Source organism: Phacochoerus africanus, chromosome 5 (genome assembly GCF_016906955.1).
Source record: "Phacochoerus africanus isolate WHEZ1 chromosome 5, ROS_Pafr_v1, whole genome shotgun sequence".
Classification (NCBI taxonomy): Eukaryota; Metazoa; Chordata; class Mammalia; order Artiodactyla; family Suidae; genus Phacochoerus; species Phacochoerus africanus.
In genome coordinates, this window is record NC_062548.1 from 29,198,992 (window position 1) to 29,213,484 (window position 14,493).

Below are 14,493 nucleotides of genomic sequence, written 5' to 3' on the forward strand. Positions count from 1 at the left end.
TCAGTTTTAAAGTATTCATTTCTAAAAGAAGCATAAGGGATCTAACTTTTTTCTTGGGTGTATAAGATGCCTATATTATTACATGTATTCCTTGAGAGGGAACCAGGATCCTGCCTCAAGGCTGTACTGTTGCCTGACTGTTCCTCCCCTCCCTGATCAGTAACTATCTGACCTTGTCCCTATAGGAACTCAGGGAAGGTCATGGTAGCTGAATAAGACTCATTTCCTAAGAACAAGAAATGGGGTACACAAAAAGGCTTTCGCACCCAGGAGCCCCACAGGGCCATGTCCGGTTTCACTATCACTTTATTGATCATTTTGGGGGCTGAATTCAGTTGAAAAACTTTGAGCACCTACTATGGGCTAGGCACTATGCTAGGCACTGAGGATGAAAAGAAAAACTAAACAATTTCAGCGAGCTCTCTCTGTGCCTCCTGACACCACAGCAAGGCCAGTGTAATGAGACTTCTTTTCACAAGCAACTGAGGACCTCCAGAAATACATGCAGCACAATCTCCACCAATGACATTTTGAAAAGTAAAGGCGGAAGCAAAGGTGAAAGCCAAAAATAAGATTTTTGAATATAATGGTCAATCTGGGGTTAGAATAAAAGATGACTGACTTTCAGTTCAATAACCCTTTTGCAGATTACTTCCATTAGAATTTGTGGGAACTCAAATCTGGCAACAACTTTTATACTGGAGCAGTAGTTGAGGGTGAGTGTGGTGTGGGCTAAAATTGCTGCCCATCATAGCTGTTAACCAAAGGTCCTTGCAGCCATCAGTCACTGCATCCACTGGATGGTGAGCCCTGAAGAAACTCAGGATGGAAACAGAATGCCAGCCATCAAACCATCAGACACTGTAGCCACCAACTCCCACCTGTTTCCCCCCCCCCCCCAGTGTACCCTCAAGAGACTCAGGATGAGAAAGCACAGGACACTGGCCCTAGATAGCTGAGGTGCATATCAAAGGAATGATTTCAGTGAACCCTGACTCTTGCATTTCCCATACATGGAAAAGCACTAAATCCCTTAACCAGAAATAATCTTTTGATGTTCATACTATCTGGTCTTGGTTGCAAAAACTCCTATATGTCCTGACTCCTCTCTTACCTCTTTGGAGCAGTCCTTAGAGTTATCAGATAGGCTGTGTCCTGGGCTTAAGACCTGAGTGTTGTCCGCATAATAAAGCATGATTCTCATCTTTTAGGTTGTGCTCCCCCCACCCCCAGTCAATAGTAGGGAGCATTTATTCCCCCTGAACACAGTCTTCAAAAGTGGCATCTTTTCAATTTAAAAAAGATAATACATTATCATGATAGTTGCTGAGGCTGCGGATAAAACCACAGAGAAAGCAGTGTGAAACACTTATACAAACCACCATTCTTAATTCTAAGTCATATGGAAACAAGTTCTGGCAAATTTAGGCTAGAAAGGATTTTATTGGAAGCTTTTGGGAAGTTGACAGAATTATAACGACGGCGGGAGGAACAAGTGCCACGGAGGGTAAGAGACTCTAGGCGGCTGGAACCAGCATCAAGGTTCTAGAAAGTGCCCCTACCACCACTTTTGGAATCTGGACAGCAGGAATACGCTGTCACCAGAGACGAGCCACTTCTCCAGTAAATCACCTCCTTCCGGTGGTGAGGTGAAAGCGACTAGCTGTCAATCGTCGCCGGGGGCGGACCTCACGCCACCACTCCGCAGCTTCCGCCGCGGGCTTTAGGACCCTGTAGTCGGAAGGAGGCTTGGCGGAAGGACTTCTAGAGGTCGTCGCGCACACATGACATAAGCAGCCCGCGCCTGCAGAGGTGGGGGCGCTAGAGCCGCGGAGAAACACGTTGCTCGCCTGCTTCAGCTCTCAAGCATTATGGCGGCCCCCGTCCAGCAGCCTCTTCAGCCTGGTGGCGGGAAGCGCAAGGGCAAGGCTCAGTACCTGCAGGCCAAGCGGGCTCGGCGCTGCGAAGGTGGCGGGCCCCGGCAGTTGGAGCCGGGGCTACAGGGCATTCTCATCACCTGCAACATGAATGAGCGCAAGTGTGTGGAGGAGGCCTACAGTCTGCTCAACGAATACGGCGACGACATGTACGGGCCAGAAAAGGTACCGGCCCGGGGAAGAGCAGGCGGACCAAGCGGCCTTTCAGGGAGGAGGAAAGGGTGGCAGGCCAGCTACCTGTATACGCATGCGCGAGTTTGGCCGCACCCGTAGCGATGAGGGGGCGTGGTTTGTCTCTGTTCCCCTAGGAGCCCCAGGGTGCCTCGGTTCCCCACCTGTACCCGGTCCTGTGCTTCAAATTCTAGCGCTTTGGGCGTTTCCCGCCCCTTCGTTTATCACGATGGTGGCTCCAATTTAGATTGCTTTTTGCGGTTCAGACTTTGTTTCTGAAGACCTTTCAGAAACGTGTACGTCTCGCGGTAACCTCGTGAAGTATTGCTCACGAGGACACAGGTTCATGTAGGTTAGGTTCTAGGTGGTTCAAGTTCACAAGGGCACACACTTCATTCGTTCTTACGGTTTCTGCTATCTTACTACCGTTTAAACGTTGCGACTGTTCTAATGTGTTAGTCTTCAGCAATAACAGCTCTGAAATAGTGGTTTTAGTACTACTATAGTAGTTGCTTCTCAAATAGATATAAAAATACATTTCAAAAAGTAAAAACTTTTGTAACAGTACCATCTAAAATCTAATTGTCCCATCACAGTTTGGAAATAATATTATTGGCGTAGGATTTGGACCCATGCACACATGCACACCCCAAGGAATTAAACGGGAGGGGGTTAAAATTCAGAGGATTGTCATTTACTAGCTCAGTGTATGGGCTTGTCATTTAATTCTGCCGAGCTAGATAAAAAAGAGAATAACGATAGGACTTTGAAAGATTGGCTAAAAGGTTGCTTATGGACACAAAATAACATCCTGGTATGCAACAAAAGCTCCATAAATGTGTAAAATTACCATTAGTGCCTGATTGGCAACCATGTTAGTGGGGCAGAGAACTGGGCAACAAGTGTATGTCTTGTCTGTACTTATACCTTGAGCAAGGTCTCAAACTTTTTCTGTACTCGATACCACAGTAGAACAGGAGTAAGGATTTTTAACTTCATAACTATTTGGTTTAATCTCACGAAAGTGTGGTGTCGTATCAGGCACAAAAGTATCTTTTGATGGGATTAAGGTCCACCCTGAAATGATTCATCTGGTGAGCACATTTCACTCTGTCCCAGACTGTCAGGGTTTTGAAAGCATTTTCAAATTATATGTACCTCAGTCTGAGGGAACTCCTTTCTTCCTCCACGTTTTGGCAGGAGTGATGTCTTAATAAAGAGCTTTCTTGTCAATATTGAGTCCTCTGCCACTGGGTTTCATAGAAGTAGTGACAGTTTTAACACGGGCTGTTGTGGCATTTCTGCTCATTAGTTTTATGCAAACAGTTTTCAGACAAGGATCAGCAACCCTCAGGGAGTGAGGGAGAAGACAATGATGATGTGGAGGCTGCCTTGAAGAAAGAAGTTGGTGACATTAAGGCATCCACAGAGATGAGGTTAAGAAGATTCCAGTCAGTGGAGAGTGGAGCAAATAATGTCGTCTTCATCAGGACTCTTGGCATAGGTGTGTCTGACTAATACACCTTAAGATTATTGATCCCATAATATCTGGACTTCTGTCTTAGAGAACACTGCCTACAAATGGCTTCATGGATATGGCTCAGTTGATCATTTGGTTGCATCCTCTACACTCAGTTAACACAGGCATATAGAGAGGTAGAAAGGGGTGGTGGAAATAGCTTTGGCTTTGGAGTGGAAATCTGGCTTTGCCACTTCCTTTGTCTGTAACTTTAGACAAAACAAGAGTACATGTTCTGCCTAAAGGAGCAGCTGCCACTTCACCCCAGCCAATCTGGAATGGCTCCAGCCATTTGGGAATATAGTCTTAGGAGAGCCAAATCTACTGATTTTTTTTCAAAAGAAGTTGGAAACCTGGAAAAGTTTTTATTTATTTATTTGTTTATTTATTTTGTCTTTTCGTCTTTTTTAGGGCCGTACCTGCCGCGTATGGAGGTTCTCAGGCTAGGGGTCCAATTGGAGTTACAGCTGCCAGCCTGCGCCACAGCCACAGCAATGCCAGATCCAAGCTGTGTCTGCGACCTATGCCATAGGTCACTGCAATGCCAGATCCTTAACCCACTGAGTGAGGCCAGGGATTAAACCCATAACCTCATAGTTCCTAGTCGGATTTGATTCTGCTGTGCCACAATGGGAACTCCTGGAAAAGTTTTTAGGTTTGTTTATTTAAAAAAATAGTTGCAAACTGTTGCCTTTGGGCTGAATAAGCTATGAGATCCTGCTGCATAGCACTAGAAACTATGGTCACTTATGATGAAGCATCAGGGAAGATAATGTGAAAAAAAGAATGTGCGTATGAATGTATGACTGGGTCACTTTGCCATACAGTAGATAATTGACAAAACACTGTAAACCAGCTATAATGGAAAAAATAAAAATCATTTAATTTTCTTAAATAAAAATAAAAAATATTGAAAGCACTGAGCAGCCCCAAACAGGCTTATATGTAGTCAGCATTCCCCCTAAGGACTACATTATGATCTTGTGCAATTCATGGCTCTGGGCGCTCCTCTGAGGTCGGAAATCTAGACTTCTGTACAAACTTAGCTAATGTATTGATTAAGTCTGCTTAAGTGACTTGCATGTTTTTGTTTTGTTTTTGTAAAAAAGCGTGCACTATTTAATATTGATTACTTTGATAGTTGCTGCTGTTTAGGATAACAACAGCATGGTATTACTATGAGCTAAATGATTAGACTTCCCAGTGTCTTCATGAACAACTGTTGTCAGTAAAAGCACAGTTAAATATACTTACAGTAGTAATAGATAGTAGGCACCAAAGAAGTAGTAGTTGGAAAAAATGGTGGGTTAAACTTATTTAAGATTCATTATAGGAGTTCCCATTGTGGTGCAGCAGAAATGAATCTGACTAGGAACCATGAAATTGCGGGTTCGATCTCTGGTCTTGCTCAGTGGGTTAAGGATCTGGTGTTGCTGTGAGCTGTGGTGTAGGTTGCAGACATGGCTTGGATCTAGAGTTGCTGTGGCTCTGCATAGGCCAGTGGCAACAGCTCTGATTAGACCCCTAGCCTGGGAACCTCCATATGCTGCAGGTTCGGCCCTAAAAGTTCAAAAGACCAAAAAAAAAGATTCATTATAATTTTTTTCTACTCTTATGTGGATTTGTGTCACTACCAATTAACTGTCATTTTAGAGAATTCGAAGAGTTTAAAATGTCTGAGAACTTACCTTTTTTTTGTCTTTTTTTGTCTTTTTGCCTTTTCTAGGACTGCTCCTGCGGCATATGGAGGTTCCCAGGCTAGGGGTCTAATCAGAGCTGTAGCTGCCGGCCTACACCACAGCCACAGCACCTCGGGATCTGAGCCTCGTCTGCAGTCTACACCACAGCTCACGGCAACGCCGGATCCTTAACCCCACTGAGCAACCCCGGATCCTTAACCCACTGAGCAAGGCCAGGGATTGAACCCACAACCTCATGGTTCCTAGTCAGATTCATTAACCACTGTGCCCGACGGGAACTCCTGAGAACTTACAGTCTTAAACTTACTTGTTCTTGCTAATTTTTTTTTTCTTTTTGATTTTAGAACCTGAGAAATTAGTGCATCATATTCTCCAAGATATGTACAAAACCAAGAAGAAGAAGACTCGAGTTATTCTACGAATGTTACCCATCTCAGGCACATGCAAGGCTTTCTTAGAAGATATGAAAAAATACGCAGAAACATTTTTGGAACCTTGGTTTAAAGCTCCAAACAAAGGAACATTTCAGATTGTATACAAATCTCGGAATAATAGTCATATGAATAGAGAAGAAGTTATCAAAGAATTGGCAGGTATGTTTCTCTTAGTGATTTTACATAGGCGTGCCATGGTGAATCCTTGTTTTCAAGATTTTTTAAAAAAATATTTAAGGCTTATTTTTGTTTGTCTTTTTAGGGCTGCACCCACGGCATATAGAGGTTCCTAGGTTAGGGGTCTAATCGGCGCTGCAGCTGCCAGCCTACACCAGAGCCATGGCAACACCAGATTCGAGCCGCGTCTGAGACCCATACCACAGCTCACAGCAACGCTGGATCCTTAACCCACTGAGGCCAGGGATCGAACCTGTGTCCTCATGGTTCCTAGTCAGATTCGTTTCCACTGTGCCACGACAGGAACTCCTAAGGCTTATGTTTTTGAGTGCTGAACAAGTATATTAAAATATTCTTCAGTGCTATCAAACCCGTTTTTGATATGTTGGGTATGAGATTTTTGGTAGTTAGATACTAAAAGTCAAGATTGAATTTTCTTTGGGGAAAAAGTCCTCTTATTAAATGTCTCAGGATGTCATTTGTATTTATTTATTGAAAGTTCAGAGAATTTAACTGAAGTCCATGTAGAAGAGTGGACTAGTATATACATACTGTGTTAACAAGTTCTAAATTGGAGGAGATGATGGATTGTTTTTGTATCCACCAAGCTTCCTGGTATTCTTCTCAGCCTGTTTTCCTGTTCTTTCTGTTGTAGGAATAGTAGGCAGCCTTAATTCGGAAAATAAAGTGGATCTTACCAATCCACAGTACACCGTGGTAGTAGAAATCATTAAAGCTGTCTGCTGTCTGAGTGTTGTGAAGGATTACACGTTGCTCAGAAAATACAATCTCCAGGAAGTGGTGAAGAGTGCCAAGGACTCATCACAGCTTAACCCGAAGCAGGCAGCGCGAGCAGGAAATGGGAAAGAAGCTAAATTGGAACCCGGTGACAAGTCGAATCAAAATGACCCAGCAGAAGGAAAAAATAACCAACAGGTGGTGCCAGAGAAGAGTGAGGAGCTGGATCACACAGAACCAACATCTGAGACACAGGTGGTGAGTGAGGGGGAAGCTAAACCTGAACTTGCACGTCAAGTCACAGAAGGATCTGAGTTAAGTAACAATGACCTCTCCTAAGGGAAAAAAATCATTTGGTGTTGGAGGTGAGTTTCTCAGCTGTGGTTCCATGAGATGTTACTGGGGTTCCATATAAAAAAAGTGTGGCTAAAAATACTATTTTTGAGTTTGTGTGCTGCATAATACTATACTCATAATAATTGAGGATCCCTGTTAATAGTTTCGTTAGCGATCTCTGAGCCCTGTGTGGCAGTATGCAGTAGGCCCAGTGCATTTGGTTGAGCTTGGAGGGGCTGTGGATAAATTAAATTGGTGAACACTACTGCACAGAGCAGACGGTGGGAGGAGGGTGCGGTTGGCCTCTCCCTTCTCACCCTCGCCTTCTGCGCTGCCAGCTGACTTTGGGAGTGAATAAGCTCTGTGAAATAGAAACTCAGAGGGAAATTTTCATTCTAAGGAAGGAATTTTTACCTAGTGCACCTCACTTGTCCTCTGCCACTTTGTTGTGAACATTGCAGAAATATGGGTTGCATAGAAGTTAATTGTTTCGTGAAGTTTTTGTACGTCGTGTGATTATCTTGTTTAGTTCCCATTTTAATATTAACATTTACTACAAACAAATCAGATGGTCCAGTGTTGCAGTTTTTGAAGGCGAAGTATGAGAAGTGTACCATTCTGTGCCTAGAATTACAGATGTTTCTGATAGTTAGTGATGAAGAATTAATCTTCTGAGTTATTACAGTATACTAGTGCAACAAGGGACTCAAATTCTTCTCAGTAGTTTTATATGGACTCATAATGCAGGCCGTCCCATTCCATTGTACATTGTTTGTGAAATGCAACTGACAAGCTTAACATTTGCTTCAGCAATTGTAACCATAAATTATAGCCATTTGATAAAGATGTTGATTATTTTTAATAGCTTTGGAGTATCAAAACAGTAAAGCTTTTGTTTAAAAAAAATCACATTTGGTCAAAGGGTTTAGGAAACAAATGATTTAGTAGCAGAATTTTTTTGGAAAAAAAAATTCACAGTTGGTAAGAATCTAATAGTACCAACATTAAATTGTCAGGTCAAGACACAATATAAAAAATTGAAAAGATTACTTTCAGTGTTGACTTAAATCACATCATGCTAAAGAGGTTTGTATAAAACAGCAGCTTCTCTAGGTTGATGAATCAGCAAATTTCATGAATATTTGTCATGTTAAAGCATTTGTAAAATTTGACGAGGAAATTCAAGAAAACTTTTCCCACTCTTAGGAGCCTCCAAAAACAATGGCCAATGTAAATTTAATAAGTTTTCATTTCTGAAAACCAGTGATCTGTCATTCGTACTCCTAGTGCCCCACCAGTGACTGACTCTGACAAGTTTTGCCTCATTTTAGTAAAAGAAAATTCCGGTGTTGATATTACAGCACACTGCTTTTTTCACAGAGAAGTGTTGATATAAGAAACCTGGAGATGAACCGAAGAAAGTTGTGAATAATGCTACAAAAATAGTTAAAGATCCATTTATGTAAGAGTGTTACAAAACAGCAACAAGCAACAACAGGAGCTCCCATCGTGGCTCAGTGGTTAACAGAATCTGACTAGGAACCATGAGGCTGCAGATTTGATCCCTGACCTCACTCATCAGGTTAAGGATCCAGCGTTGCCATGAGTTGAGGTGTAGGTCGCAGACTCAACTCGGATCCCACATTGCTGTACACCTAGCCTGGGAACCTCCATATGCCACAGGTGCAGCCCTAGAAAAGACCAAAAAAAAAAAACCCAACAACAACAAAAGCTGAACAAAGAGCACATATATCTCCTACATGCAGAAATCCAGTTACTTATCTTGTCTATTTAGAAGACATTTTAAATTGTATGAACAGCTGGACAGTTTCTGCAAGGGCCTGGAGAAAATATTTTTCCCTAAAAGTGACAAGAATCTTAGATGAAAAGAAACTGACTCTTTGTAATAATTACATTGGGAAAGGCACTCTTGAAATGTTTCTGCAGCCCCCTGGGTTTAAGAATGAAGAAAGCAACGTGTCTCAAGCCTTCTTGAAGAACTGCAAAACCAAATTAGATAGCATTTCACCCCCTTTTTTCCCAATACCGGTGTGTGACTGGGTGAGGAACCCTTTCTCAAAATTTCAGCCTGAGGTTTTTGTTTTTGAGAAGAGGAAGAACTCTTGAGAGTCCTAGTCTGACAGTCATGGATTTCTCTGAAACCAGAGTTGCTTATTGTTGACACTCACATATGTTGATGGTTCCCTTAACTTCAATGTTTTTTTCAAGGGTTCCTCCGGGGTAAAATTACTAAACAAGCTGCAAGAGACAGACACTGTGGAAACTAATGGAAAAAAGCTGGAAGAGGGCTTCAAAATAAAATGTCTGGATTGAGAATACTATGGGGTTGTGAAATTAGCTTGTGGAGTTGGATATATTCTTAAATTTTAAAAATTTTAGTAGTGGTGGTTCTTCCTGCACCAATGGCTATATTTGTTTATTGGCAAGTGAACATAGAAATATATTTTTATCCTCCTGCTAAGTCAGACTAGAAGGATTTGGGAAGGGCAAAGATAATTGAAAGGGCCTTGCTAATTAGCAGATGAGGCTGGAACTTCCTTATATGTCTTTAGCTATTTAGAATGTTAACTCCTAACAGGTGGAGGTCATCTTGGAAGGATGATGATAAGAGCCTTGTCAGTATCATTGAGGGAACATGGATGATAGGATTTTTGTGCCTTCATCAGACTTTTTCCAAGACAAAGATAATTTTATTTTGATAGTATAAGACTCTGGGACTCTGGGAATAAGTTGGCCACATGCTTTAGGACATAGAGCTCTATGGAACTGAGTTCCTTTTATTTTGTGAAAGCTGCTACTCTATGGAAAGACTTCGATTTAGTAGTTTGTTTTTAATCCCCTTTTGTATTCCTATTTGTTAAGACCTGATCTGAGTATGACAAAAGCTATTCCTCCCCAAATATAAGTAGTCTTGTGTTCTGTTGGAATCTGAGTTCATTCATTGAAAGATTTGTTTTCAGGTTTACCAACTGCTTATTTTCACTGACATTTGACCATTATTATAGATATATTTTTTAAGTGATAAGATTCCAGGTGGGAATTGAGTGCTTTTTGTCCTTTTAATTTTTATTTTAGAAGTGATATCAGTTTGGGAGTTCCCATTGTGGCATAGCAGAAGCAAATCCAACTAGTTATCCATGAGGACGTGGGTTGGATCCCTGGCCTTGCTCAGTAGGTTAAAGATCCAGTGTTGCTGTGAGCTGTGGTGTAGGTCGCAGACACGGCTGGGACCCTGTTTTACAGTGGCTGTGGTATAGGCCAGAAGCTGAAGCTCTTGATTTGACCCCTAGCCTAGGAACTTCCATATGTCTCAAGTGTGGCCCTGAAAAAGAAAGGAAAAAAAAAATTATGTCAGTTAAAAAAACTCCACCTCAGGGTTATGGTTTAGTAAACTTGTTTTGCTCTGTGGAGGAAAGAATGTTAAATTTGATAATTTTAAAACATGTTTCTCTAAGGTTAAACATGATTTATAAATGTTATTTTCACTTGTATATTGCTTTTGTTATGGCCAAATATTCAACTTGTTTTTCATAGTTCTGATGTTTTCAGAAAAATTAAAATAAATTTGTTCCCCAAGATTGGTGTTTTCTACTTTTTCTTTCTTCCTCTTAGTAAATCTCTTGCTTTGTAAAGTAGATAAATCATAAAAGATGTTATATCAAATTATATATCAGAAGTCATGCACTTCTGATATAAAAGTAAAAATACAAAAGACTTACTAATTACTCTTGAATAACTTTTTTTTTTGCCTTTTTAGGGCTGCACCTGAGGCATATGGAAGTCCCCAGGCTAGCAGTCAAATCAGAGCTTATACCACAACCACATCAACGCCAGATCTGAGCCACATCTGTGACCTACACTGCAGCTCATGACAATGCCGGCTTCTTAACCCACTGAGAGAGGCCAGGGATTGAACCTGTGTCTTCGTGGTTACTAGTCGGGTTCATGTCTGCTGAGCCGCAACAGCAACTCCCTAAAAACTCTTAAGTAATTCAGTTGTTAGACATTTTATAGTGCGTTTGCTTCAAAATGGAGTAATGCAGTACGTAATTAAATACATTTATTGGCTTTTGAACATTTTAATATTTTAATCTACCTTAAAGAATTAGTAGCATATAAATACGTTAAGCAGAAGAAATTCTGTCTTGAACATTTCTCTTAGAAGAATTCTGATCTTTATTTTTAATTAATCAAGCACAATAAATTCCTTGTCCATTGTACATTTCTAATTATTTGATCCTGACTACTTTAAACAATACAAGTCATTAATCATTGCCTTTGTTGGTTTGCTCACTGTAAGAATTTTCTTCCCAAATATCTTTAGATTTTTACTTATTTATTTTTTGGCTAAGTACAAAACAAAACTCAGTTGAGTTTTTAACTAGGAACAGTCTTAAGCGTTTTAAGAGAATAGTCCCTGAATTATCAGGAAGCAAGAACTGAAAGGAAGCAACCCTGTTAACTACTTGATGCCACAGTTTTCTTCTCAGGCTATGCTCGACCCCATTCATGGTCTCTTAAAACGTTGCGTTTGATTTTCCCAGTGACTGTCTTGGGGAGTTCTTGAACAAATTCCACCTAATCAACAGGAAAACATATTGTGAGACACTTGATTCCATTTTGACTGTCTTGTCAGTAAAACAAGAGCGCTTTCATGAAACTGTTGTTGATGATGTCTTTACTAGTTCTTTTGTTTTTTTGTTTTTTTTTTTCTTTTTAGGGTCTCACCTGCAGCATATGGACGTTCCCTGGCTAAGGGTCGAGCTGCAGCTGCCAGCCTGCACAGCCACAGCAACATACGGCAATGCCAGATTGGAAACCCACTGAGTGAGGATTGAACCTGTATCCCCATGGATACTAGTCGGGCTCATTATCACCAAGCCACAACAGGAACTTCCATACCGACTTTTGGTGCACAGTTCACCTGTATGCTTCCACAGGTATAATCCCTTTGTTCTATTGCTGTCCTCCAGTTCAGACCAGACCTAGGTCTGTACTGCCCCAGGGAAATAGAGGCCACAACTAAAGGTGGAGAAACATTAAGTTCATTTTGGCGCTCAACCTTTTAAGAGCTAGGTCCTGGAGGTTCTGAGGGAGACTTTTTTTTTTGGAGGTAATTTTGAGTATACAGAATTTTCCTCTATGCCCTGACTTGACAGTAAAATACTGTCATTGTTCTTCTCCTTCAAGATATGACTACTATATTTTAAAATTGCTCAAACATTGCTGAAAAGCAACTAGTCACTAGTTTAGTGAATTGAATAGAGAAACGGTAACTAGTGCTTAGGTTGAAATTAACTACCTCTTGGCTGAAATGATGCCAACTGAAATGGGATTCTCAGGTAGAGATCACTCATTATCAACTAATAGGATTCCAGGGCTAGAAGGAAATTGTAGTGCCATCTTTATATAAAATTAATTTAAAATCCCTCTTTTGAAGAAGAAGAAGTTTTCTTCTTTATATAAAATTAATTTAAAATCCCTCTTTTGAAGAAGAAGAAGTTTTCATATAAAATTAATTTAAAATCCCTCTTTTGAAGAAGAAGAAGTTTTCAGGAAAGTTTCCACAGTTTCTTTGGCTACCTTCTTCCTGAGCCTTAAATTTGGTCATTTGATACTCTAAGGCATATGCTTTGAATGTATAAGGGTGTTATGGCCCAAGAGTACTGATAGATAAGTCAGGTGCTACCTTTAAAACAATTTGCCACCATTTTTTTCCTCATGGAATAAGACTAGTTAGTCCAAGACGAATCGTATTTAGTGGTTTCTCGGTATTACGGAGCTGACCAAAGCTTTTGGTTCATCATGCATTTGTAGTATCCTAATACCAAATATTTTAAAGTAATGTTCTTAGGGCTAAACAAGTTAAGGCAGGTGTCCTCTACTTATATAATGAGTTACTATAAAGTCAAAAGCTAGTAAAATCTATATACTTACCAGTTTAGACCCCTGTTTGATAACACCTAACTTTGGGGCACAATACTTGCCTTTCTTGGGTATTTGTAAGGTGCGGTTGATTTTTTTACATGATCCTGAAGTTCAAGAGTTAATTGCTCTGGATTGGATGACTTAAAGGGTGCGGATAAGACAACAAAAGCTTTCACTACCTGCAGGAAAAAAAAAATCAATTTTTATCAATACATAACGTTTTTCAGACACATCAAGAGTTTGGAACCAATGCTGAATGTAGGTACTTATTATTTGTTAATAGGAGCTTGAGTAATGAATGCAAATACCAGAGATCGCCTATGAACAAAACTTGGATGCAACTATACAGTGAGGCTTGGAGGTCTGATTTCAGATAAATAAATTTCAGAGTGTGAGGAGTGCAGTGGTTCAGTAAAGCTAAAGGCTTAGTGTTATTTTCTTGTCACACTTGTATTTAACATTTCAACTAGACTAATCTTGTTTTTTTTGTTTTGTTTTTTGTCTTTTTAGGGCCGCACCTGCAGCATATGGAGGTTCCCAGGCTAGGGGTCTAATTGGAGCTGTAGCCGCCAGCCTACATGGAGGTGGTACAGGAGGTGTAAGCGTGGGATCCAGAGTGTCACCACTGGGGGACAGAAAGACATATGGGAGGATGCTGATAGACAAACTTTTTGAAGTTTTGCCACTTACTGAGTCTGTAGGAAACTTTCGTGAGGAAAGGAAATTTCTCCCTTTTGTACTGTATGGCCTCTTCCTAGAACTAAGGCTACTACCATCATTCCTTGAATTCCCTTTCATTGGGTCTGAATTAGGCTTTGTGGGACTTGTTTGGAAACCTGGTCACAATCGCTTATTTGTACTGTTTCTGTGAGAAAGTGTCGTCTGAATTCTATGAGAGTCATACATCCAGTAAAATCTGCTCCTTTGCTTATGCAGTATCTATTCCTCCCTTTTTAGTAACCTGAATTGCCTCCGGAGGATTACCCTAACCTCTCTCTGGTGGGGTTGACATGAATTCCTACCTCTGATGACTGGCATAATGATCCATGCCTGGGATATCATTCCTGGGACCATGTTGCTCAGATACGTGATTTCAGATAGGCAAATGCAATACTGGGCATTGCTTGAAATTTTTGGAATGGGAGCTGTCTCTTCCCCTGGGATTATTACACTGTGTATGTCTGGAGTTGGTTGCCTCAAGTAGGAAGAACCTGCCCAAATAGAGCCAATGCAAAGAGCTGCAGAGCCAAGAAGTGGAGAGAAAGTTTTGCTAACATTATGTGAACCCTTGGATGTGTGAGTCAGTGGTTCTTTTCTTTTTTTTTTTTTTTAAAGTCAGTTTGGTATCACTTGCTACCAAAAGAATCCTAACACATTCTCTTTGGTATACAACTCATTTGAAAAGTTAATTGTCTAGTATATGTTTCTGCCCACACATGTGTCTCATGATGAGAATTACATGACTACTCTTGACTGACTCTTTAGAGTGGTCAGATAGATAGTACTTGAAAATATGAGATTGCTACTTTAAT

At 40.8% G+C, this 14,493-nt stretch overlaps 2 protein-coding genes across 2 annotated transcripts in view; one reads left to right on the top strand and one right to left on the bottom strand.

The window, feature by feature from the left end:
• The first annotated feature begins 1,771 nt into the window (after window positions 1-1,771).
• THUMPD1 (THUMP domain containing 1) lies at window positions 1,772-8,770 on the top strand. Its single transcript, XM_047780368.1, has 5 exons — window positions 1,772-2,102; window positions 3,435-3,612; window positions 5,672-5,920; window positions 6,594-7,041; window positions 8,393-8,770. The coding sequence occupies exons 1-4, from the start codon at window positions 1,872-1,874 to the stop codon at window positions 7,013-7,015; spliced, it is 1,080 nt and encodes a 359-aa protein (XP_047636324.1). The 5' UTR covers window positions 1,772-1,871; the 3' UTR covers window positions 7,016-7,041; window positions 8,393-8,770.
• Window positions 8,771-11,189: 2,419 nt separating this feature from the next.
• The window catches only part of LOC125127405 (acyl-coenzyme A synthetase ACSM4, mitochondrial-like), a 30,638-nt gene continuing 27,334 nt past the window's right edge, over window positions 11,190-14,493 (bottom strand). Inside the window, exons 13-14 of the mRNA XM_047780367.1 lie at window positions 13,021-13,140; window positions 11,190-11,611 (exon numbers count right to left, since the gene is read on the bottom strand). Coding sequence (XP_047636323.1) covers window positions 11,525-11,611; window positions 13,021-13,140 — 207 coding nt within the window. The 3' untranslated portion in view covers window positions 11,190-11,524. The remainder of the gene's footprint in view (window positions 11,612-13,020; window positions 13,141-14,493) is intronic.

Bases quoted from the DNA above. Each gene is read 5' to 3' on its own strand.
- THUMPD1 (XM_047780368.1), top strand. From the start codon at position 1,872: ATGGCGGCCCCCGTCCAGCAGCCTCTTCAGCCTGGTGGCGGGAAGCGC. The intron at 2,103-3,434 runs GTACCGGCCCGG...TTATGCAAACAG, and splicing joins ACATGTACGGGCCAGAAAAG to TTTTCAGACAAGGATCAGCA. The intron at 3,613-5,671 runs GTGTGTCTGACT...TTTTGATTTTAG, and splicing joins CATCAGGACTCTTGGCATAG to AACCTGAGAAATTAGTGCAT.